We start from the raw sequence: 25,625 nt of genomic DNA, 5'->3' as shown, positions 1-25,625 counted from the left end.
GATGTATTTTGTCAAATGAGCCTTAGAATTTTTGTGTTTCAGTAAAGGTTTTTTTTCTGCCCACTCTTTCATAAAGACCACCTAAACGGAGTGTATAGCTTAAGATAGTCGTATGAACAGATCTCCAGTCTATGCTTGGGAACTCTGGGCTCCTTCAGGGTTACTTCTTTGCTGATTTTCTGATTAATGCCTTCCTTGCTCTTGGCAAATTTGTTGTGGTACCATGTTCTTTCCATTTGATGATGATGAATTTGATGATGCTCTGGGGGATAATCAGAGAATGGAATTTTTTTTATAACCTAACCCTGATTTATATTCTTCAACAACTTTGTCCATGACCTATTTGTAGATCTCCTTGGTCTTCATGGTGTTGTATGGTTAGTAGTGCCTGTTTCTTAATGGTGTTGCAGCCTCTGTGTCCTTTCCGAAAAGGTGTGTATAACTGACAGACAATGTGAAACTTAGATTGCACAGGTGGACTTCCTTTCACTAGGCATGTGACTTATTATGGTAATTGCTTGCACCACAAATGTTTAGGGGCTTCAAAGAAAAAAAGGGTGAATACTTATGCACAGGTCAATTTTTAGCTATTTGAGCCCATAAATTTAATTTATGCTCATATTTTTCTCACTTCACATAACCAACTTAGACTATGCAATGCTGATGCATCACAAACAAATCGAATTACAAAAATATTTAAACACAGATTGTAAAGTAACAAAATAGGTAAAAGCCAAGGCCTGGGGGGAGGGGATACTTTTGCAAGTCATTGTAACTAACGAGTGGTGTGAAGTTAGTGTGGACAGCATCAAGTAAAAATAGAAGGCCTTAGAAACCATTAATGATCAATGTGCTTTAATATGACATCACAAAACCAGAAACAACAGCAAAATTTCCACTCCACTTCAAGGTCTGGTTGTTGTCAAAACTGCTGAAGCCACCTCCTTTTACTTGGATTTTGTTTAGGAAAAAGGAAAAAGGAACATCCCATATTTGCCTTTCCTGCATTTACTTGGTATTGAAGCTTGATGTTGTCTTAACACCACTATTGTTCTCACCAAATTTATCATCCAGAATAAAATACTGTGATACTATGATTTGAAGCATTTTAAGATTGTCTTGTCAAAGTTTACACTCTCTAAAACAATAGAGAGTTTTAATACTGTAATTATGTTCTTTTAAATATATAGATTGGCAGAATTTCCAAGTGTATATCTAAACATAAAGACTAGGGTTATAAATCTGGATTTGCTAGTATTTCTATTATACATTACGTGCATACAGTATAAATGGCTCCCCTTAATTGTTGAATTAAGGCCTTTCAGAGATAGAACATATACATATAATGTATGGGCATGTTCACGTGTATATTTTTTTCTTAGACTAAAAAAAACGGTATCTCCATTTTTCCTCCTGTCAAACTCATTAATTCAAGTGAATGGGTCAGTGAAAAACACAGATGACGCTGACTGCATGCTAGTTGTATCCTAGTGTTGTCCATTTTTCATTAACTGTTTGCTGGTAGAATCTTAGCAATCCTATATTAGTTTTTCTGCATTAATAGAGAAAAACTATGAAATGTAATGCCATAAACTGTGCAGCATTTCCTTACATTCATGCCACAAGGACCTTTATACACGTCTCAAGAAAAAATGATAGCAGATTATATTTCATGTATTAAAAATGGTAGCAATGACATGCACATGATATTCACTTCAAGTACTTTACAAATACATTTTAACTAGGAAAGAAGCAAGGATCTACATTATAGCAACAATCTACTTTGTTATATCAAGGAATATTATATTGCAAATTCACAATGTCTTACCAGGCGTGTATGGAGGATAGTTCCACCTGTTATTAGCACATCCAGTTCTTGATCCTTTCACAAAGTTGGAGACCTCATTCATATCCTGTTTTACATAATGCCGGCATTATTCTCAAATATATATATGGGCTCATTAAAAAAATGTATGCTGTCTTAACTACAGTCATTGCAAAATGCCAACAGGTTTCCACATTACAAAAAACTATGGGACCAATATGTCAGAGTGTTATTCTAGAAAATTGGAGTAAAACACTTTGTAAAGTTGAAACATTTTTGTGTTATGTAAAGTTGTACAAACACTTTTCAACTTTTGCCAATTTCATGCCAGCACTGCCAAAGTGGGAAGAATATGGGTGGGATGAGGACAATGTCTGCATTTCTAATATATGACCAGAGGTGGCAAACCAAGTGCCAGGAATCTTATTCCAGTCTGGTACTGAAATAAAATTCCTGACAAGGCACATAGAGGTGCATGCCACTTCTAAGATGTGCCTAATTCATCATGTGGCAAGTGCCTTTCAATGAATCAGATGCCTCTTACTCCACTATGCCCCTCTTTCAAGACTGGCATGAACAAAGCAAGTCTTAATTAATTGGGTCCTATGGTTTGCTCCCAATTGCCGTGGTGTTTCTAAGAAAACAGTGGTGTTGGGCAGTTGCCTTCTTACTTCTCCCCACATTGTTAGATGATCCTGCTGAAAGTGTGTCCAGCCAAAAAGAATCTTATAAAACGTATAAATTTTTGTGCCAACAAAATCCACAAAATGGAAATGTGACTGCATCCATGTACAACTCCATGTGCTTGTTTGAATGTAACATTTGTCAGTACACAATCTGTTGTGCACTTGGACAGCACACTGATAAAAAATATGCGTGCAAAGCAATCCTTAATTATTGTGAATTCTTCCATGTGGAGCTCACAATTTGTGATGCTGATTGTGATGAAGATTTTCTATATCTATGGATTTTGACCAGTTTTGTAGTGAACCTGACAGCTGATATATGCTATCCGTAGGCAACATGTATCGGGCACCGGCTGTATGATCTCAACCGGGTAAGTTTGACTAGAAATGTTGCATGGATAGGGGATCAGATGTCAGATTCTCTTTAATTGCAGTTTGAGATCATGCGGTAGTCAGTTTCAGTGCGTATAACAATATATACATAGAGTACACACGTAGATAAAATTGTTGGTACCTTTCTGATAAAGTAAGAAAAATGCATAACAGTCGCTTGAAGTGAACAAAAATAATCTAAAAGCAATGTCTGATTTTCATTAGGTAATATAATATTCAGTATATTTAAAGGGGTTGTCCACTACTTTCAATTAACCCCCCTATGTATCCCCCTGGGGCCCCTGATGATTTGTGTAAATACCTTCTTTAGCCGTTTTCGCCTGTGAGCGGCGCTATGCTGGTGCCTGAGTCCGGGTCACGTGACCCCCAGGCTTCAGCCGCCGCTCATTTCCGCCGATGTCACGTCAATTTCCAGACTCTGGAAATTGACGTGACGTCAGTAGCAGGTGTGTCCCCAGGCTCCACAGACAGCAGTCACTCATAAAGAGTGACTGGGCTGTGGGCAGGGCTGAGGCTGCCTGCGGCGCTGTGCTGGGGGCGGGCGGGGCTAGGCAGGGATGTGCGGGTGGGCGCCGGTGCTGTGCGGCCCCCGGCGCCTGTGCTGTGCGGTCCCCGGTGCTGTGCGGTCACTGGCATTGTGCGGTCCCGGGCGCCGTGCGGTCCCGGGCGCCGGCGCTGTGCGGTCCCTGGCGCTGTGCGGTCCCTGGCACTGTGCGGTCGCCGGCGCTGTGCGGTCCTGAGCGCCGTGCGGTCCCGGGCGCCGGCGCTGTGCAGTCCCGGGCACCGGCGCTGTGCAGACCGGTATGTGCTGGGGGGTGGTGTGTGTGTGTGTGTGTGTCTCTGTGTGCAGGCATCGTCCAATGGGACAACAAGTCCCATCGGGCTCTGCCTGCTACAGTGGCAGTGAGTGACACATTAGCCAATGATGGGACAGTAGTAGTCCCATTATCCGGCTAATGTGTTGAATGTAATAAAAAAAATACACATATACATATACAGTACATACATACATACATACAACACACACCATGCGACAACATGCACCATGCGACGACACTCACCATGCGGCGACATGCACCATGCAACGACACTCACCATGCAGCGACATGCGCCATGCGACGGCATGCGACATGTATTATGCAATGACATGCGCCATGCGACGACATGCGCCATCTGACGACATGCGCCATGCGATGACATGCGACATGCGCCATGCGATGACATGCGCCATGCGACAACATGCGATATGCAGCATGCAATGACATGCGCCATGCAACAACATGCAACATGCAGCATGCGACGACATGCACCATGCGACGACATGCGCCATGCAACTACATGTACCATGCGACGACATGCACCATGCAACGGCACTCACCATGCGGCGACATGCGCCATGCGACGGCATGCGACATGTACCATGCAATGACATGTGCCATGCGACGACATGCGCCATGTGACGACATGCGCCATGCGACAACATGCAACATGTGCCATGCGATGACATGCGCCATGCGACAACATGCGACATGCAGCATGCGATGACATGCACCATGCAACAACATGTGACATGCATCATGAGATGACATGCACCACGCGACGACATGCGCCATGCAACTACATGCACCATGCGGCGACATGCACCATGCAACGGCACTCACCATGCGGCGGCATGCACCATGCAACGACACTCACCATGTGGCGACATGCGCCATGCGACGGCATGCGACATGTACCATTCAATGACATGCGACATGCGGCGACATGCGCCATGCGGCGACATGCGCCATGCGACGACATGTGCCATGCGACGGCATGCAGCATGCGACGGCATGCAGCATGCGACATGCACCATGCGACGACATGCGCCATGCGACGACATGCAGCATGCGACAACATGCGACATGCCGCATACAGTACATACATACAGTACATACATACAGTACAGACATACAACATACATATAGACATACAGTACATGTAACATAGATTACATACTCACCATCACTTGTCACTTTGATCCCCGAAGCCAGTGTCATCTGTAAAAAATATTAAAATAATAAACAAACACTATACTCCCTGATCCGCAGAAATCCAATTAAAACGAGTGTCCCTCGATGATCTCCCGTGGAGAGCAGGAGCATCAGATAATGTGACTGCTCTCCAGAGGCTCCAGGAACACAATGAGGGGAGGAAGGTATCCTTCCACAATGTATTCCCCACAATGTATTCCTACGCCCCTGTGAGAAAATAGTCCCTAGTCTCACTTTATGCCATTGCTGTGCCATAAAGTGAGATTTGTCCTAAGGTAACCTCTCAGTGATGCACTGCAGGAGCCATTGTCTCCTGTCAGTGTGTCACTGAGGGTCCTATAGAGCAGTGACATCACCCGATGTCACTGTTCTATAGGGGAGATCGTCATGGGACACTCGTTATTAATTGGACTACGGCGGACAGGTAGTATACGGTTTATTATTTTACGTTTTTTGCAGGTGCTGAAGTATGGTAAGTATGGTTAAATGAAGAATATTAAAATACTTTTTCCTAATGTTTGCGTGTTTTATTAACCCTTTATTAGTATTGGATTAATAACGGATAGGCGTCTTATTGACGCCTCTCCGTTATTAACCCGGCTTAATGTCACCTTACAATAGGAAGGTGACATTAACCCCTTATTACCCCATATCCCGTCGCTACACGGGAGTGGGAAGAGAGGGGCTAAGTGCCGGAATTGGCGCATCTTACAGATGCGCCATTTCTGGGGTGGCTGCGGACTGGTATTTGTAGCCGGGGGAGACCAATATCCATGGCCCCTCTCTAGGCTATGAATATCAGCCCGCAGCTGTCTGCGTAGCCTTTCTGGCTATAAAATATAGGGGGACCCCACGTCATTTTTTTGGGGGGGTCCCCCTATTTTAATAGCCAGTAAAGGCTACGCAGACAGCTGCGGGCTGATATTCATAGCAGGCTACAAATATTGGCCCCCGGCCATCGGCTTTCCCCCTCTGGCGCAGAAAATTGCGCGGGAGCCCACGCCGTTTTTTTCAGTTTTTTATTAAATTAAACGCTCATTAAGCCCTGTTTCACACTTGCGTCGGTACGGGTCCATTGCTATGCGTCGGACCGACGTACCGACGCACGTTGTGAAATTTGTGCACGTCGTGGGCAGCGGATGCAGTTTTTCAACGCATCCGCTGTCCATTCTGAAGTCCGGGGAGGAGGGGGCGGAGTTTTGGCTGCGCATGCGCGGTAGAAAATGGCAGACGCGAGGGACGTGCCAACGGTCCGCCAAAACACGACGCATCCGTTGCACAACGAACGCGACGTGTGGCCATCCGTCGCGATCCCTCACTAATACAAGTCTATGGGTAAAAAACGCATCCTGCGAGCACATTTGCAGGATCCGTTTTTTTCTCATAGAGTTGTATTAGCGCCGGATTGCGCCTGATGGCCACACGTTTCACCTGTTTTTTACTGGATCCGTCAAAAAAGCTGTTTCCGCCGGATGGAAAACACATACAGAGGAACGTTTTTTCTGTCCGGCGAAAAAACGCACAGCAACGGATCCGGCAAAAAAATGTATGAAACTGAGCTGTGAAATGAATTTTTCATGCATGTTTCCATTCAAATCATGCACATTTTCCGTTTATTTACTTATTTCCAAAAACGGCATTAAAACCGCGCATAAACCGCACCAAAAAAACATCAAAACTGCACCAAAAACTGCATCAAAACTGCACCAAAAACTGCATCAAAACCTGGTGCATTTTTGCAGTTTTGGTGCAGTTTGCAGTTTTTGGTGCGGTTTTGATGCAGTTCTTGGTGCGGTTTTGATGCAGTTCTTGGTGTGGTTTTGGTGCGGTTTTGATGGAGTTATTGGTGCGGTTTTGATGCAGTTTTTTGGTGCGGTTTTTGCGCAGTTTTGATGCAGTTTTTGGTGCAGTGTTGATGCAATTATGTTGCGGTTTTGATGCGTTTTTTTCAGTTTTGATGCGTTTTTTATGCAGTTTTTTGCACGGTTTTGATACATTTTTTAATTCGCTTTTGTTGCGGTTTTTGCGCGGTTTTTAGGCGTTTTGGTGCATTTTTGAAAGGTAAATAAAGATGTATTATTGAACAACAAAAAAAAGATTTGTGATGTCATTATTGTCCAACCTCCTCTTTTACATTTGTCCAACCCACACTCCATTAAACACACAGATAGACAGATAGATGATAGATGAAATGGATAGACAGATCTACATATAGATAGATCTATAGATGCATACATCTACCTATTCCTATATCTATAGATATATCTGGATAGATATATCTATTGATAGATGTATGGATAGCGTAGGGTGTGTGTCCACTGTCCGGATTACATCCGAATGAGCTGCAGATTGGATGCTGCATACTTGTAGTCCCATCGGATGATGCCTGCACACACACCACAAAAGACCCCCCCGCACAGCCCTGCACACACACGAACAGCCCACAGACCCCGCACACACCTGAACAGTCCTGCACACATCCGAACAGCCCGCAGACCCCGCACACACCTGAACAGTCCCGCACACATCCGAACAGCCCGCAGACCCCGCACACACCTGAACAGTCCCGCACAGCGCTGCACACATCCGAACAGTCCCACTCAGCGCCGCACACATCTGAACAGTCCCAAACACATCCAAAAAGCCTGCAGACCCCGCACACACCTGAACAGTCCCGCAGACCCCGCCCGCCCACACATAGACGCACACCGTCACCGCTCACACACTTCCATCCTCCCGAGCTGCTGCGTTTCTCGGACCCACATCCGCAGCAAAACTGCAGATCTTTTTTACATCTGCGGTTTTGCTGCGGATGTGCCCAAGTCAATGAAAGTCTAAAGGTGCAGAAACGCTGCAGTTCCGCACAAAAGAAGTGACATGCTGCGAGAACATGTGCACAACAAGTCTGCGGCTCCCATAGACTTACATTGGTTGTTGTGCACTACACTGCTGATTTGATGAAATTCAGTGCGGCAAAAAACCCTGCGGATCTGTAATCAAATCCGCAACGTGTGCACACAGCCTTAGCATTTAGGGAACCTAGCAAAAAAGCCAAGCAAAAAACAAGTGTGGGATTGCACTTTTTTTGCCATTTCATTGCACTTTGAATTTTTTTCACATTTTCTGTTACACGACATGGTAAAACCAATGGTGTCGTTCAAAAGTAGAACTTGTCCCGCAAAAGATAAGACCTCACATGGCCATATTGATGGAAAAATTATGGCCCTGGAAAGAAGGGGAGCGATAAACGAAAAAAGCTCCAGGGGTGAAGGGGTTTAGAAACATGGATATGGACATATCTATGGAAATAGACATAGATTTATCTGTATCTATCTATCTATCTATCTATCTATCTATCTGTCTGTCTGTCTATCCCTCTATCTGTGTGTAATGGAGTGTGGGTTGGACAAATGTAAAAGAGGAGGTCGGACAGAAATGACATCACAAATCTTTTTGAAGCTAGAGGAGGGAGAGGTTTGGGTGTGTTTTGGAGTGGGTGTGCTAGGTTCGTGCTTAGTAGCAGTGCAATGCATCATGGAACTTGTAGTATTAGAGCACAATAACTCAGGAGAAAGGAAGTTGTCGATTAACCCCATGAGAGCTGAATCCAGCACTGAAGATGTGCTGCTACAGCATGATAAAAGGTAATATTGCTAAAATAAACACAGCAGATGTTTTCAGTGGCACATAATAGCAAGATTTATGAAAAAAAAAAAAGGTTATAGTAGTGGACAACTTCTTTAAATAGAGAATTACTTTGGTTAGTTTCAAATTGTTTCAGTGATTGTTATGCATTTTCCTTATTTTTACCCTTAGCAACCGACAATAAACCTTTTAATGGAGGTCTTTAGAGGGTCTTATTCCTTAGCAACACTTTTTAATAGTGCTGAGGAATAGGTGAGTAGCGACTGCCAGCGGGCGTAAATCTTGTCATTAAAAGCTGTATATGACAGCTGATACAATGTAATATCAGATCCAGACGGTTTTGGAAAAGAACAGGGCTGATTAACTCCTTAAACACCACTATCAATTGCAACAGAGGCATCTAAGTAGATAAAAGGGGGGAAAAAAAACCTTTGACAGGATTGACCACCCGCAATCGTAATCGTGGGTGCCAATCATTGCCATGGTACCGAGGTCATCTAAACTCCCTTGACACAATAGCCTGTTAGATCCAGCTATAAGCAGGGCCTCACAGGCTCTGTCAGTAAGTCACTAACAGGTCTGCGGTATTGCAGTGCACAAGTGCTGCAACGCATGAGGCCAGCGATCAAAGTCAAAGTTATACATGTATCATAGTGGTACTAAGAAAAAACAAACAAAAAACAGCTAAATATAATATGTACAAAAGTAAAAAAACGAAAATCACGAAAATCTGCATCAATACTGAAAAGGCAGAATTTGCGTTAAAACAAGAATAAACCAAAAATTACACATAATTAGTGTCACCGCATCTGGAACGACCCACTCTATAAGGCTACGTCCTCACAATCAGGAGTAGCAATGTTTTGAATGTTTGAATGCAGCGTATTTACGCTGTGTTCTAATTGCCGCACTTGCTTGTCAGTACACGCAGATTCACCACATGTAATGACATTCAATTGGTCAAAATCCGCAGAGGAGACATGCAAATTGACATGCCGCGGCTCGTAAATCCGCACTGAGGGTTAGTTTCTGCAGCAATAAATAGAAGCACAGTGGGCACAGGATTTCTAAAAATGACATTTACAGTGCTTCTAATGTAGAAGGTAGCATTTTGGACATAGCGCAAATGATGATAAGCCACACTTTGGATTTTGGAAACTCAGGAAATTTGCACAGCTCCTCATAGACTGACCTGGACAGTGGACCAGGGTTGCATAAAGCGATACACTCATCTACAATATCTAATTCTTATTTTTTACTCAAGTTATGGTAACTTTAATAACAAAATATTATACTTACAACCCATATTCCATCATAATTGACCTGCTTGTAAAATTCCAGGCATTCATTGATCCACCACCGAGTGCACTCATCATTGGTATAATCAGGAAACACTGTTACTCCAGGCCAGACCTGAAATGCAAAAACAGTTACATGGTACGTTTGATGCTTTATTACTTGTATGTACAGTAAAAAAATGTGGCACTGTTAGCCAGAAAATGTAATATATTTATGTGTGCTTTAATATTTGAAGTCATTTTCATGAGATTACCTGTAATCTCTTTTGAAATTCTTAAAAGATGTTGACACCTTTGGGAATATTTTTTGCTTCACCTAAACAAAATGTATTTGGTAATAAAAATAATTGTTGCAATTGAGTGTCCTTAAAAATTGTTTCCCAATCTGCAGAATAAGTTAACTGAGCTTTGAATCAGTCAGCTGACTTAGTGAGGCAGGATGTATGAGGCCGAAACTTTGCCTACCACATTAGCCAGTTTTCCCTGTATTTTGCTTCACAATTCTGAGGCCATTATCCTTATATAAATAAGTGAATCTTTGGCCACACAGCTGGTGTAATGTCTGACCATGCTTTTAGTTACGGTTACAATCTCACCTACCAGAACAAGCTCACCGATAAATCCTCAAAAAACCCTATATGCAGCCAGCAGTAGACAGTGTAAGGCTAGGTGCAGACAGCTGAAGACTAGGGTTGAGCGACCTTTAGTTTTTTAGGGTCGAGTCGGGTTTTGGCCGCAACACGAAACCCAATGAAGAAATGTTTTTAATATTATTTTTTAAATCTCTCTCTCTCTCTCTCTCTCTTTCTCTCTCTCTCCCCCTAAATGCTGATTTTCCACATCGCTCCCAGAACACTCATTTTACACTTTGCACATCGCTGTAATGCACGCGAAAAAAAATGCCTGTTGTTGTGTACGCCCCCTAACACCTACGTCAGCACTCTACCGCTCCTTCATTGGCTGCAAAAATGGCACTAAACGCATCATACGAAACGCGACTTTCGCGCCTAGATCGCGAACCGCATGGCCGACCCCACACAGGGATCGGGTCGGGTTTCATGAGACGCCGACTTTGCCAAAAGTCGGCGACTTATGAAAATGAACGACCCGTTTTGCTCAACCCTACTGAAGACTCTTTCATCAGGCTGACATAAAAAACACTCTGATCGAACTCTGATCAGAGTTTGATCAGATCAGAGTTTGATCAGAAAAAAAACTGTCTCCATTACAGCAGTCCATGGAAATGAGACAGCACACAGATGTCATATGAGTGCAGTCTGATGTTTTCCACGCACTCATTGACTTGCATGGCTAAGCGTGACCTGAATATCATGTCAAACTCGGGCATGCAGAGACATTTTTCCTCAGACAGACCCTGTATGAGGAAAAAATGTGACATGTGCATGGCCCCATAGAATAACATTAGTCCTTGTGAGATACATTCTTTTGTTGGATTGCAATCAGAGAGATTATTCTGTCATCTGCACAAGCTCTAACACTGAGGCTGTAGAAGTCAAATGATGCAAGATTTTTAAAGAATCCGTAATGCAATAATGATTTTTGGCTCAAAACACATGAATTTAAATTAAGAACCTTAACATAAGAACCTGTGTGATGTCATGAAGAGGGCGGGCTGGAGCATCACATGACAGCACAGAGCCCTCCCTCTTCATGTCATCACAGATCCTTCAGACACCGCACTAGAATCTGCAAGCTTCCTCTTATGACCTGTGGAGAGGCCATGAGAGGGAGGGCTCTGTGCGGTCATGGGATGCCCCAGCTCTTTACCTCACCTCAGTGTGGCTGGCTGGCTGCAGGACCTGCACAGCTTGAACAACTTAGAATTAATTAAAAGGTTAGTCTTTAAAACACAAAAAAAAGCACTCCGTCACTCCTGTGGTGAGCTATAACTCCCAGCATGCCATAGCATCTGCAGGACATGTTGGGAGTTATAGTTCTCACATGGGATCTTAAAGCAGCACTACAGTGTTATTTTTCAGTGCCTGAGTGGTGCTTTAAATATAAGCCCTGTGCCCCCATTCTTATACTCACCCTCTAGCGTCTTCATATAGTACTTTACAGACACCACGCTGGTCCCGCAGCACCATCTTCTACCAGTAGCTTCCAACATAATAACATACTATTATATACAATAACACCACATATAATAGTATGTTATTTATGTTATTAAATATTTTACCCCTTTTTGAGTCAAATATTTTTTCCCTATTTTCCACCTCTAAAGCCTAGGTGCGTCTTGTAGTCAGCTGCATCTTATAGTTCGGAAAAAATATGGTATTTCACAAATGTGACATAGTCCTCATTGAATGATGTAATGGGTGAAATAAATAGCTACTAAGCAGTAGCAGAGCTAAAAGATGGGCTACTATTAGCCAGTATAAAGATGTAAGGGATTAAACAGTAAAAGGTCATAGATGACCTGCACAGAATATTGAGAGACTGCTCGGGAGATTTGCTGACAAATAAAGTAAGGACTTTTGTATAAAAGTCACAAATCCATTCAGGAATAAGATCAATTAATATATGCAAACTTTGTATAGTTTTGGGAGACTCAGTTGTGTGCCATAACATATTGGATGTACAGATGCATCTTCCCTAAAAAAAGTTATCCTGGACTATCCTATTGTTCTCTTATGGGCTTAAGGACTTACAGGCAGGCAGTTGCTAACTACCTGCATATTGCACCCAGTGTCGATATCTGCTGGCTCGTAGCAGTCACAGATCGCTTCTGCTGGTGATCCTGTGGCTTCCGGTGATGTAATGTTGACAGAGCAGCTGCTACTTTTCCACCCTGCATTGTGGGTTGGGGTGTGACTGCCAATCTCATGCTGATTGACAGCTGGCTTCCCGCCAGAATAAAAGGTCTGACTGTGATCACTCTGAGCTGGCACCAGGAAGAATAGGCAGGTAGTTAGTAACTACCTGCCTGTCAGTTCTTAGCCCCAAATTGGTTAACTTGGCTCGATATTAGAAAAGGTAATGATGGACACTTCTATAGAATGCAACGTAATGTATAAACAGGAGGACATGATTTAGCTAATTTGCAATGTGGGACTTTGAGAATTTATCACTTTCTTGCTATATTCCACAAACAGCAGTGGTTAGATGTTAACTTTTAAAGGGAACCTGTCACCACGTTTTTGGAAGATGGGATAAAAATAGCGTTAAATAGGGGCAGAGGTGGGCGTTACATTAGTGTGTGTGTTATGCGTTTATTACTCACCTAAGTTGCCGAAATAACTTTGCAAAGTCTCCGTTTTCGCCTGTCAATCAGGCTGGTCAGGTCACATGGGCGTGGTGTCTTCACCCAGATTTGGCGTAGTTTTCCGTTGGTGGCGTAGTGGTGTGCGCATGCCCAAAGTCCGGAATCCTCTTCCAGGGGATTTAAAATAGCGCGGTGTTCGTTATTGCATTGGTGATCGGTGGGCGCGGCCATCTTCCTTTGGCCGCGCGTGCGCAGAAGCGGCGCTCTGCTGGCCGCGGCTTCAGGAAAATGGCCGCCGCGATATCCATCTGCGCACGCGCGGCATCCCGCGGCCATTTTCCTGAAGCCGCGGCCAGCAGAGCGCCGCTTCTGCGCACGCGCGGCCAAAGGAAGATGGCCGCGCCCACCGATCACCAATGCAATAACGAACACCGCGCTATTTTAAATCCCCTGGAAGAGGATTCCGGACTTTGGGCATGCGCACACCACTACGCCACCAACGGAAAACTACGCCAAATCTGGGTGAAGACACCACGCCCATGTGACCTGACCAGCCTGATTGACAGGCGAAAACGGAGACTTTGCAAAGTTATTTCGGCAACTTAGGTGGGTAATAAACGCATAACACACACACTAATGTAACGCCCACCTCTGCCCCTATTTAACGCTATTTTTATCCCATCTTCCAAAAACGTGGTGACAGGTTCCCTTTAATGTTACACGTCAGGGGACAGTTGATCCATTACACTGTAGGTCCCCATGACTTTAATCTAAAGGGGTATCTCGTTTCTAGAATAAAAATGATTAGAAGACAACATCAATTATAAGGTAACATTTTGCATTATTTCACTTAATTTCTATAACTTAGAATTACACCCTTGATTTTTTTGTATGTTGAATGAAAGACACGATAATGTAAGTAAATATTAACAGCATAATATTTTGAACAAATAATGTACCTCTCCAATAAGAGGAGTTCGGCCATCAGATTCATTAACCCACACACCAAGTGCTTCACCTCTCACATAGGCGCCATATGGATTACCGTTCAGCAGATTTTCATTTGAGATAGCAGGATCCTGTAACAACAGAATACAATATTTTATGACAAGTTGTTGTAAAAACCCAATACAGGCAAAGAAATACATTCCCCTATGGCAATCTTTAAGTAACAGCATTTTTATAACAAATCTATAGAAACTGAATGACTTACTGTAACCTGAAACAATTTAGATGCTGATGCAAGACACTGCATGAAATTAAAACTCTCTGTAGTTGTCTATATTTCCATGTCAACAGAATGAACAGGCTTTATTTATTTCATGGTTAGCTTTCCTAGCCCATAGATTGAAAAGAATGCATATACATGTATTTTTTTAAATTAAAGTTATACACTCCATTTAAACTTACCAATATGATAATATATTTTTGACCATTGGCATGCATATTTTGAGCAAAGTTTGGAAGATCTGCAAACTTGTCATGGTCATATGTGAAATCCTTTCTATTTTCCATGTAGTCAATGTCAGTGAACTGAACATCCTGAAATGAAGAAAATACAGATATAAATAAATGTTTTCAAACCACACCCGCCTCTATATAATAACCACCATATTGTAGAAAAAATAGTGAAAGCCATTTTGTGGCAAATTTTCTATTTTTGTCAGCTTTCCTAATATGTCATAATAATGCGATAAAGAGAAATTCATTTTTATTTTATTTCTATAAGAGCTCTGGAAGCAAGAGCACAAAACCAAAATATACACAAAATATCAAATAACACAATGCAGCACAAAATACCACGCCAGCAATGTCCAACGCCACAGTTCAGCACAAAATCCTTCACCAACAATGCCAAATGGCACATTGCAGCAGAACATACCTCTGCAGCAGCATCAAATACCACACAGTGCAGCATAAAAAAAATCATCAACAAACAAACACATTAATAAAGGACAAAATACTTATCCAATAGTATCAAAACAACCATCCTAGCAGTACCAGTGCCTCCAGGAACAGCATTGTGCCCTCCCTTCTACATCTATAAAAAGTCTACAAAAATGATACAATCCTTGAGATATTAACACTAGTTATTAACACTGTAATGTTTGTGTACAGAGGGCAAAGTTTTAGAGGTTCACAAGATTCACCAAAAAGGAAGATGTAGCTAATTGGTGTGGAGCCCCCGTCCTATGGAGCTACAGCTACTGCTTCTGTGCTACATCGTCTAGACCATATACAGTCTCACTTGTAATACCATAAAGCTGTATAGATGTTCTTGATTAGGCTGTTCACCTCTCTCAGACTGGCTTCATGCTGGATAAGATGCTCCTCAGTCCCTAATCTCTTCATTCCCGCCAGACTCCCACAGAGTGAAAGACTCCTGCTCATGCGGTAATAATGTCACCACAGATCCTCCATCTCATCTAACCTAAGAGACTATATTAATAATGCAGGTCTGTAATTATCGATGCAGTCTCTGCTTTCTGAGGGTCAACTGAGAACGTGTCTCCTACTAAGCATGTTGTGGTTTTCAAAACAATCTCCAGCAGCAGACTTTCTTGTCCCCAGGGTTAGACCTTTTTACTGCCAGCATCAGAACCCTTAATGATGTCATTGCAATTATAGGCAAGTAGATAGACCTTGGAAAAGCAGGAGTTTGCAATCTCCTAATAAATTGATTTGTAAAGTTTAATAAGTTTCCATGCTAGGCAAAATTATTAATAAGAAAAAAAGCTTATAATAAATAATAAAATATCTGCGCTGGATTCCTTAGTTCTAAATAGGGTTGAGCGACCTTTACTTTTATAGGATCGGGTCGGGTTTCACGAAACCCGACTTTTTCAAAAGTCGGGTCGAGTGAAATCGTCCGATCCTATAAAAAAGTCGGGGTCGGGGTCGGCCGAAACTCGAAACCCAATGCAGTGCATTGGGTTTCCAATGGTTCCCAGGGTCTGAAGGAGCGGAAACTCTCCTTCAGGCCCTGGGATCCATATTTAAGTGTAAATCAAAGAATTAAAATAAAAAATATCGCTATACTTACACTCTGACGGGCCCTGGTACTAACCCGGGAACCTTCCTTCCTTAGAATCAGCCTTCCAAGACCTGCGGTGACGTCACGGTGACGTCGCAGCTTGTGATTGGTCGCGCGGCCCCCATGTGACAGCTCGCGCGACCAATCACAAGCCGCGACGTCACAGTGACGTCACCGAAGGCCCTGGAAGGGCTGATTCTTAGGAAGGAAGGCTGTCGGAACGAAGCCGAGGGTGAGTATATTCCTATTAGGTATATACTCACCCTCGGACACGCCCTGCTTCTTTCCGACAGCCTTCCTTCCTAAGAATCAGCCCTTCCAGGGCCTTCGGTGACGTCACGGTGACGTCGCGGCTTGTGATTGGTCGCGTGAGCGGTCACATGGGGGCCGCGCGACCAATCACAAGCCGCGACGTCACCGTGACGTCACCGCAGGTCTTGGAAGGCTGATTCTAAGGAAGGAAGGTTCCCGGTTAGTACCAGGGCCCGTCAGAGTGTAAGTATAGCGATATTTTTTATTTTAATTCTTTATTTTACACTTAAATCTGAATTCCGATACCAATTCCCGATATCTTAAACATATCGGGAATCGGTATCGGAATTCCGATTCCAGATTCAGAAGATCGCCGACCTCATGGCCGACCCCACACAGGGGTCGAGTCGGGTTTCATGAAACCCGACTTTGCCAAAAGTCGGCGACTTCTGAAAATTGCCGACCCGTTTCGCTCAACCCTAGTTCTAAAACCTCCAAGGACCTATAGTAGGGAGTTTCCTTACGAAACTACATAAAGCTGTTAAGAGTGCTTCAAAAAGTGTTTAAAAATGACCGCGCTATATAAATGAAAATAAATATAAACATGACCCAAGTGAGGGAAATATTCAACAATACTTGCAGTAAGTCACTTATTATAATTATACAGTGAGTAAAGATCCACTTATAGCAGAATCTTCATTCAGAAGATAGGGGAGTTCGATTTACCTGGTGCAGTGTAAGTGGTAATATCAGAAGCTTCTGCTAGTTGATCCTTATATATAGTTCAGATTCGGCTTTAGTAGAGTCCAAGCCGAATCTGAACTATATATAAGGATCAACTAGCAGAAGCTTCTGATATTACCACTTACACTGCACCAGGTAAATCGAACTCCCCTATCTTCTGAATGAAGATTCTGCTATAAGTGGATCTTTACTCACTGTATAATTATAATAAGTAACTTACTGCAAGTATTGTTGAATATTTCCCTCACTTGGGTCATGTTTATATTTATTTTCATTTATATAGCGTGGTCATTTTTAAACAGTTTTTGAAGCACTCTTAACAGCTTTATGTAGTTTCGTAAGGAAACTCCCTACTATAGGTCCTTGGAGGTTTTAGAACTAAGGAATCCAGCGCAGATATTTTATTATTTATTACAGTCTGAGACATTGATACAGAAGGGTGGTACTGTATTTCTATCTGCTGCAGGATTCACAGGATCTGAGGCACTACTGGTGTCTTTTGATTTTATGAAAAAAAGCTTAGCTACTCTTTAAGTTCTACTCACATATGGAATGCCAATGGCTCTGTTTCTTTCAACCACCTCCTTTACTTCATCAAGTGATTTGTAGCCCCATCTACTAAGATGAAACCCAAGAGTCCAATATGCTGGCATGTATGGTCTTCCAATAAGCTAAAAAAAAGTGATATAGATACAGACAAGTAAACAAGTTACATATCATTTGACTCATACAATTATTATTGCATTTCTCAGGTCACCATCCATTCAACTACACTGTATATTCTCATATATGGACATACATAATAACTAAGAGATGCACGTAATAGTAAATATGATTAAAGTAAAATAACATTAAATAAAGCATTTAGCCAAAGTTGGCATATCTTAAGAATAACAATTCATGTTATAAAAATGTTTTATCCTTTATAACTTTTCTTTGTTTTTTTTTGTTAATCAAAAGTGATACGTACCTCCAGATACTCCATAACAACTTCTTCTGGACTATTTCCAACAAATACATAAAAGTCCAGGATTCCTCCAATGGTTCTATATGTTATTGCTGGTGCGGGTTGAGTTATCACATCTGTAATGTAAAATGGAGCAAAAATACCATATGATGATGGTTATAATCACATTTAAATGTGTAAGTAAAAATACATACAGTATACATGTATTGTATTTCACTGTATTAAAAAAATCCATAAAAACAACTTATACACTGTGTTCCAAATTATTATGCAAATAATATTTCCTCATATTTTCTCTAAATTACCTCTCTGAATTGCAGTCATTGTTATTTTCCAGTCATCTACTATTCTAGTATAATTGCAATGTTTTGGAACAAACTGCCTATGAAAACAGTATCTTTAAAAAAAATAAACACTCAAAATGCATGTTCCAAATTATTATGCACGGCAGAGTTTTCAACCTTTTTTTTTTATTTTGAACAAAAAAATGGTCAACTGTGAAGTTATAAGCATTATCAGCTTATTACAAAATGAAATCAAACAGTTTTAAAGTGAAACTTTATTCTAGGTGATGTTACATTTGCACGTAGGACCCCTTGTTCAAAAGAAGCTTCTGAACTCTCTCGTCCATTGAATTTGTCAGTTTTTGGATGGTTTCTGCTTCAATTGTTTTGCATGTGGACAGAATACCCTCCCAGAGCTGTTGCTTAGATGTGAACTGCCTCCCGCCATCATAGACACTCCTTTTGATGATGCTCCAGAGGTTCTCAATGGGGTTGAGGTCAGGGGAAGATGGTGGCCACACCATAAGTTTGTCCTCTTTTATGCCCATAGCAGCCAGAGATGCAGATGTGTTTTTTGCAGCATGAGACGGTGCATTATCATGCATGAAAATGATCTTGCTGCGGAAAGCACGGTTCTTCCTCTTGAACCATGGTAGGAAGTGTTGTTTTAGAAACTCCACATAGATTATGGAGTTCATCTTTACCCCTTCAGGGATCATAAAGGGGTCTACAATCTCTCTCCCCATGATTCCAGCCCAAAACATTACTCCACCTCTTCCTTGTTGGTGCCTTAGCCGTGTTTTCATGGGGTGTCCATCAACCAGCCATCCTCCACTCCATCCATCTGGACAATCGAGCGTTGCACGGCACTCATTGGTGAACAAAACAGTTTGGAAGTCAGTCTTCATGTATCGTTTGGCCCACTGGAGCCGTTTCTGCTTGTGTGCAGTGGATAGAGGTGGTCAACAGGATGGCTTACGCACCTCTGAAGGACCCTGCATCTTGTTGTTCTGGGGACGTTGGAGGCACCAGCAGCTTCAAAAACTTGTCTGCTGCTATGACAAGGCATTTTTGCAGCTGCTCTTTTAACCTTACGCAATTGCCTGTTGGAAAGAGTCCTCAATTTTTCCTTATCAGCACGCACACGTGTGTGCTGGGAATCAGCTACATTCTTCTTGATTGTGCGATGATCATGATGAAGTGTCTTGGCAACGTTGATTGTAGTCATGCCTTGACCTAAATACTCCACAATTTGTTGCTTCTCAGCAGCCGACACATCCTTTTTCTTTCCCAATCTGGCAAAAAATGTAGGCTGCTTAATAATGTGGAACAGCCTTCTTAAGTAGTCTTGCCTTTATTTGGACACATCTGCCAAACTAATTTGCACAGGTATCTGCAATTGCTTTCAGTGATATAAAGAGCCCTGACACACATCACCATCAATGAGTTTAAATAACAAACAAAAAAATTCTAACCTTATCACTCCTAAACTCTTTGTGCATAATAATTTGGAACACAGTGTATATAACAGCTGCTCCTTCTCTGTCAATATTGACATGTCCAAATATTACATAGACCAGGCTTGCTAGCTCCCAAAAAGCCTTGAAAGTGTCAGTGTCCACAGTGCCTGGAGGACCCATCCTGACCATGTTTCACTTTGTGAGATCTACATGTACAACAGATGTGTGCACTGCGTGAATGGAGTGAACTCAGGAGATGCACTGCACAGCTCCATTTAATAGTTTATCAAGTTTATTATGACCAGACATCCTATTATAAGATAAAAAAATACTTGCCCATTGCATTGCTGTTCATTAAAAATACACCAAATGATGCTCCCGTATTATCCTCCAAACACAGGAAAAAAGTCTGTGCACCATATAAGTTATATCCATCCTACAAAAAAGCAGAACAATATATTAAATAATAAATTGATCTACAGTGGGTACGGAAAGTATTCAGACCCCTTTAAATTTTCATTCTTTGTTTAATTGCAGCCATTTGGTAAATTCAAAAATGTTCATTTTTTTCTCATTAATGTACACTCTGCTCCCCATCTTGACTGAAAAAAACAGAAATGTAGTAATTTTTGCAAATGTATTAAAAAAGAAAAACTGAAATATCACATGGTCATAGGTATTCAGGCCCTTTGCTCAGTATTGAGTAGAAGCACCCTTTTGGGCTAGTACAGCCATGAGTCTTCTTGGGAATGATGCAACAAGTTTTTCACACCTGGATTTGGGGATCCTCTGCCATTCTTCCTTGCAGATCCTCTCAAGTTCCATTAGGAACCACATGAAGGACTCCCAGACTATGAGAAATAAGATTCTCTGGTCTGATGAGATGAAGATAGACCTTTTTGGTGATAATTCTAACCAGTATATGTGTAGAAAAACAGGCACTACTCATCACCTGCTCAGTACAATCCCAACAGGGAAACATGGAGGTGGCAGCATCATGCTATGGGGTTTTTTTCAGCTGCAGGGACATTACGACTGGTTGCCATTGAAGGAAACATGGATGCAGCCAAGTACAGAGCTACTCTGGATGAAAACCTCTTCCAGAGTGCTCTGGACCTCAGACTTAGCCAAAGGTTCACCTTCCAACAAGACAATGACCCTAAGCACACAGCTAAAATGACAAAAGAGTGGCTTCAGAACAATTCTGTGATCATTCTTGACTGGCCCAGCCAGAGCCCTGACCTAAACCCAATTGAGCATTTCTGGAGAGACCTGAAAATGGCTGTCGACCAATATTCACTATTCCCAAGAAGACTCATGGTTGTACTAGCCCAAAAGGGTGCTTCTACTCAATATTGAGCGAAGGGTCTGAATACTTATGACCAAGTGATATTTCAGTTTTTCTTTTTTAATACATTTGCAAATATTACTACATTTCTGTTTTTTTCAGTCAAGATAGGGTGCAGAGTGTACATTAATGAGAAAAAAATTAACTTTTTTTGAATTTACCAAATGGCTGCAATGACACAAAGAGTGAAACATTTAAAGGGGTCTGAAAACTTTCCATACCCACTGTACATACATTGGAGGAAATCATTAGTATCATAGGATGCTGTTATGGTTCTCAATGGCAAGAGAACATAGCCCAGCAAACATAAGAACTAGCTCTTGGAAGGATGGAAACTAAACTGACCATGAACTAAACCTGCCGCACAACTAACAGTAGCCGGGTAGCGTAGCCTGCGTTTTATCCCTAGACGCCCAGCGCCGGCCGGAGGACTAACTAATCCTGGCAGAGGAAAATATAGTCCTGGCTCACCTCTAGAGAAATTTCCCCGAAAGGCAGACAGAGGCCCCCACAAATATTGGCGGTGATTTTAGATGAAATGACAAACGTAGTAAGAAAATAGGTTTAGCAAAATTGAGGTCCGCTTACTAGATAGCAGGAAGACAGAAAGGAAACTTTCATGGTCAGCTGAAAACCCTATCAAAACACCATCCTGAAATTACTTTAAGACTCTAGTATTAACTCATAACATCAGAGTGGCAATTTCAGATCACAAGAGCTTTCCAGACACAGAAACGAAACTACAGCTGTGAACTGGAACAAAATGCAAAAACAAACAAGGACTAAAGTCCAACTTAGCTGGGAGTTGTCTAGCAGCAGGAACATGCACAGAAAGGCTTCTGATTACAATGTTGACCGGCATGGAAGTGACAGAGGAGCAAGGCTAAATAGCGACTCCCACATCCTGATGGAAACAGGTGAACAGAGAGGATGATGCACACCAGTTCAATTCCACCAGTGGCCACCGGGGGAGCCCAAAATCCAATTTCACAACAGTACCCCCCCCTCAAGGAGGGGGCACCGAACCCTCACCAGAACCACCAGGGCGATCAGGATGAGCCCTATGAAAGGCACGGACCAAATCGGAGGCATGAACATCAGAGGCAGTCACCCAAGAATTATCCTCCTGACCGTATCCCTTCCATTTGACCAGATACTGGAGTTTCCGTCTGGAAACACGGAAGTCCAAGATTTTTTCCACAACGTACTCCAACTCGCCCTCAACCAACACCGGAGCAGGAGGCTCAACGGAAGGCACAACCGGTACCTCATACCTGCGCAATAATGACCGATGAAAAACATTATGAATAGAAAAAGATGCAGGGAGGTCCAAACGGAAGGACACAGGGTTAAGAATCTCCAATATCTTGTACGGGCCGATGAACCGAGGCTTAAACTTGGGAGAAGAAACCCTCATAGGGACGAAACGAGAAGACAACCACACCAAGTCCCCAACACAAAGCCGAGGACCAACCCGACGCCGGCGGTTGGCAAAAAGCTGAGTCTTCTCCTGGGACAACTTCAAATTGTCCACTACCTGCCCCCAAATCTGATGCAACCTCTCCACCACAGCATCCACTCCAGGACAATCCGAAGATTCCACCTGACCAGAAGAAAATCGAGGATGAAACCCCGAATTACAGAAAAAGGGAGACACCAAGGTGGCAGAGCTGGCCCGATTATTGAGGGCAAACTCCGCTAAAGGCAAAAAAGCAACCCAATCATCCTGATCTGCAGACACAAAACACCTCAAATATGTCTCCAAGGTCTGATTCGTCCGCTCGGTCTGGCCATTAGTCTGAGGATGGAAAGCAGACGAGAAAGACAAATCTATGCCCATCCTAGCACAGAATGCTCGCCAAAATCTAGACACGAATTGGGTACCTCTGTCAGAAACGATATTCTCCGGAATACCATGCAAATGGACCACATTTTGAAAAAACAGAGGAACCAACTCGGAAGAAGAAGGCAACTTAGGCAGGGGAACCAAATGGACCATCTTAGAGAAACGATCACACACCACCCAGATGACAGACATCTTCTGAGAAACAGGAAGATCCGAAATAAAATCCATCGAGATGTGCGTCCAGGGCCTCTTCGGGATAGGCAAGGGCAACAACAATCCACTAGCCCGAGAACAACAAGGCTTAGCCCGAGCACAAACGTCACAAGACTGCACGAAGCCTCGCACATCTCGAGACAGGGAAGGCCACCAGAAGGACCTTGCCACCAAACCCCTGGTACCAAAGATTCCAGGATGACCTGCCAACGCAGAAGAATGAACCTCAGAAATGACTTTACTGGTCCAATCATCAGGAACAAACAGTCTACCAGGTGGGCAACGATCAGGTCTATCCGCCTGAAACTCCTGCAAGGCCCGCCGCAGGTCTGGAGAAACGGCAGACAATATCACTCCATCCTTAAGGATACCTGTAGGTTCAGAATTACCAGGGGAGTCAGGCTCAAAACTCCTAGAAAGGGCATCCGCCTTAACATTCTTAGAACCCGGCAGGTAGGACACCACAAAATTAAACCGAGAGAAAAACAACGACCAGCGCGCCTGTCTAGGATTCAGGCGTCTGGCGGACTCAAGATAAATTAGATTTTTGTGGTCAGTCAATACCACCACCTGATGTCTAGCCCCCTCAAGCCAATGACGCCACTCCTCAAAAGCCCACTTCATGGCCAAAAGCTCCCGATTCCCAACATCATAATTCCGCTCGGCGGGCGAAAATTTACGCGAGAAAAAAGCACAAGGTCTCATCACGGAGCAATCGGAACTTCTCTGCGACAAAACCGCCCCAGCTCCGATTTCAGAAGCGTCGACCTCAACCTGAAAAGGAAGAGCAACATCAGGCTGACGCAACACAGGGGCGGAAGAAAAGCGGCGCTTAAGCTCCCGAAAGGCCTCCACAGCAGCAGGGGACCAATCAGCAACATCAGCACCCTTCTTAGTCAAATCAGTCAATGGTTTAACAACATCAGAAAAACCAGCAATAAATCGACGATAAAAGTTAGCAAAGCCCAAAAATTTCTGAAGACTCTTAAGAGAAGAGGGTTGCGTCCAATCACAAATAGCCTGAACCTTGACAGGATCCATCTCGATGGAAGAGGGGGAAAAAATATATCCCAAAAAGGAAATCTTTTGAACCCCAAAAACGCACTTAGAACCCTTCACACACAAGGAATTAGACCGCAAAACCTGAAAAACCCTCCTGACCTGCTGGACATGAGAGTCCCAGTCATCCGAAAAAATCAAAATATCATCCAGATACACAATCATAAATTTATCCAAATAATCACGGAAAATGTCATGCATAAAGGACTGAAAGACTGAAGGGGCATTTGAAAGACCAAAAGGCATCACCAAATACTCAAAGTGGCCCTCGGGCGTATTAAATGCGGTTTTCCACTCATCCCCCTGCTTAATTCGCACCAAATTATACGCCCCACGGAGATCTATCTTAGAGAACCACTTGGCCCCCTTTATGCGAGCAAACAAATCAGTCAGCAGTGGCAACGGATATTGATATTTAACCGTGATTTTATTCAAAAGCCGATAATCAATGCACGGCCTCAAAGAGCCATCTTTCTTAGCCACAAAGAAAAAACCGGCTCCTAAGGGAGATGACGAAGGACGAATATGTCCCTTTTCCAAGGACTCCTTTATATATTCTCGCATAGCCGCATGTTCAGGCACAGACAGATTAAATAAACGACCCTTAGGGTATTTACTACCCGGAATCAAATCTATGGCACAATCACACTCCCGGTGCGGAGGTAATGAACCAAGCTTAGGTTCTTCAAAAACGTCACGATATTCAGTCAAGAATTCAGGAATCTCAGAGGGAATAGATGATGAAATGGAAACCACAGGTACGTCCCCATGCGTCCCCTTACATCCCCAGCTTAACACAGACATAGCTTTCCAGTCAAGGACTGGGTTATGAGATTGCAGCCATGGCAATCCAAGCACCAACACATCATGTAGGTTATACAGCACAAGAAAGCGAATAATCTCCTGGTGATCCGGATTAATCCGCATAGTTACTTGTGTCCAGTATTGTGGTTTATTGCTAGCCAATGGGGTGGAGTCAATCCCCTTCAGGGGTATAGGAGTTTCAAGAGGCTCCAAATCATACCCACAGCGTTTGGCAAAGGACCAATCCATAAGACTCAAAGCGGCGCCAGAGTCGACATAGGCATCCGCGGTAATAGATGATAAAGAACAAATCAGGGTCACAGATAGAATAAACTTAGACTGTAAAGTGCCAATTGAAACAGACTTATCAAGCTTCTTAGTACGCTTAGAGCATGCTGATATAACATGAGTTGAATCACCGCAATAGAAGCACAACCCATTTTTTCGTCTAAAATTCTGCCGTTCACTTCTGGACAGAATTCTATCACATTGCATATTCTCTGGCGTC

General features: G+C 42.9%; 1 protein-coding gene across 1 annotated transcript in view; it reads right to left on the bottom strand.

Annotated features, from left to right (window-relative positions):
• Positions 1–25,625, bottom strand: part of SI (sucrase-isomaltase) — a 349,991-nt gene that overhangs the window by 255,110 nt on the left and 69,256 nt on the right. Inside the window, exons 8-14 of the mRNA XM_077290631.1 lie at positions 20,184–20,283; positions 18,107–18,219; positions 17,682–17,807; positions 14,517–14,648; positions 14,066–14,185; positions 9,882–9,995; positions 1,829–1,913 (exon numbers count right to left, since the gene is read on the bottom strand). Coding sequence (XP_077146746.1) covers positions 1,829–1,913; positions 9,882–9,995; positions 14,066–14,185; positions 14,517–14,648; positions 17,682–17,807; positions 18,107–18,219; positions 20,184–20,283 — 790 coding nt within the window. The remainder of the gene's footprint in view (positions 1–1,828; positions 1,914–9,881; positions 9,996–14,065; positions 14,186–14,516; positions 14,649–17,681; positions 17,808–18,106; positions 18,220–20,183; positions 20,284–25,625) is intronic.

This window comes from Ranitomeya variabilis, chromosome 2 (genome assembly GCF_051348905.1).
Source record: "Ranitomeya variabilis isolate aRanVar5 chromosome 2, aRanVar5.hap1, whole genome shotgun sequence".
Taxonomy (NCBI): Eukaryota; Metazoa; Chordata; class Amphibia; order Anura; family Dendrobatidae; genus Ranitomeya; species Ranitomeya variabilis.
This window is presented reverse-complemented; position numbering and strand designations above follow the sequence as displayed.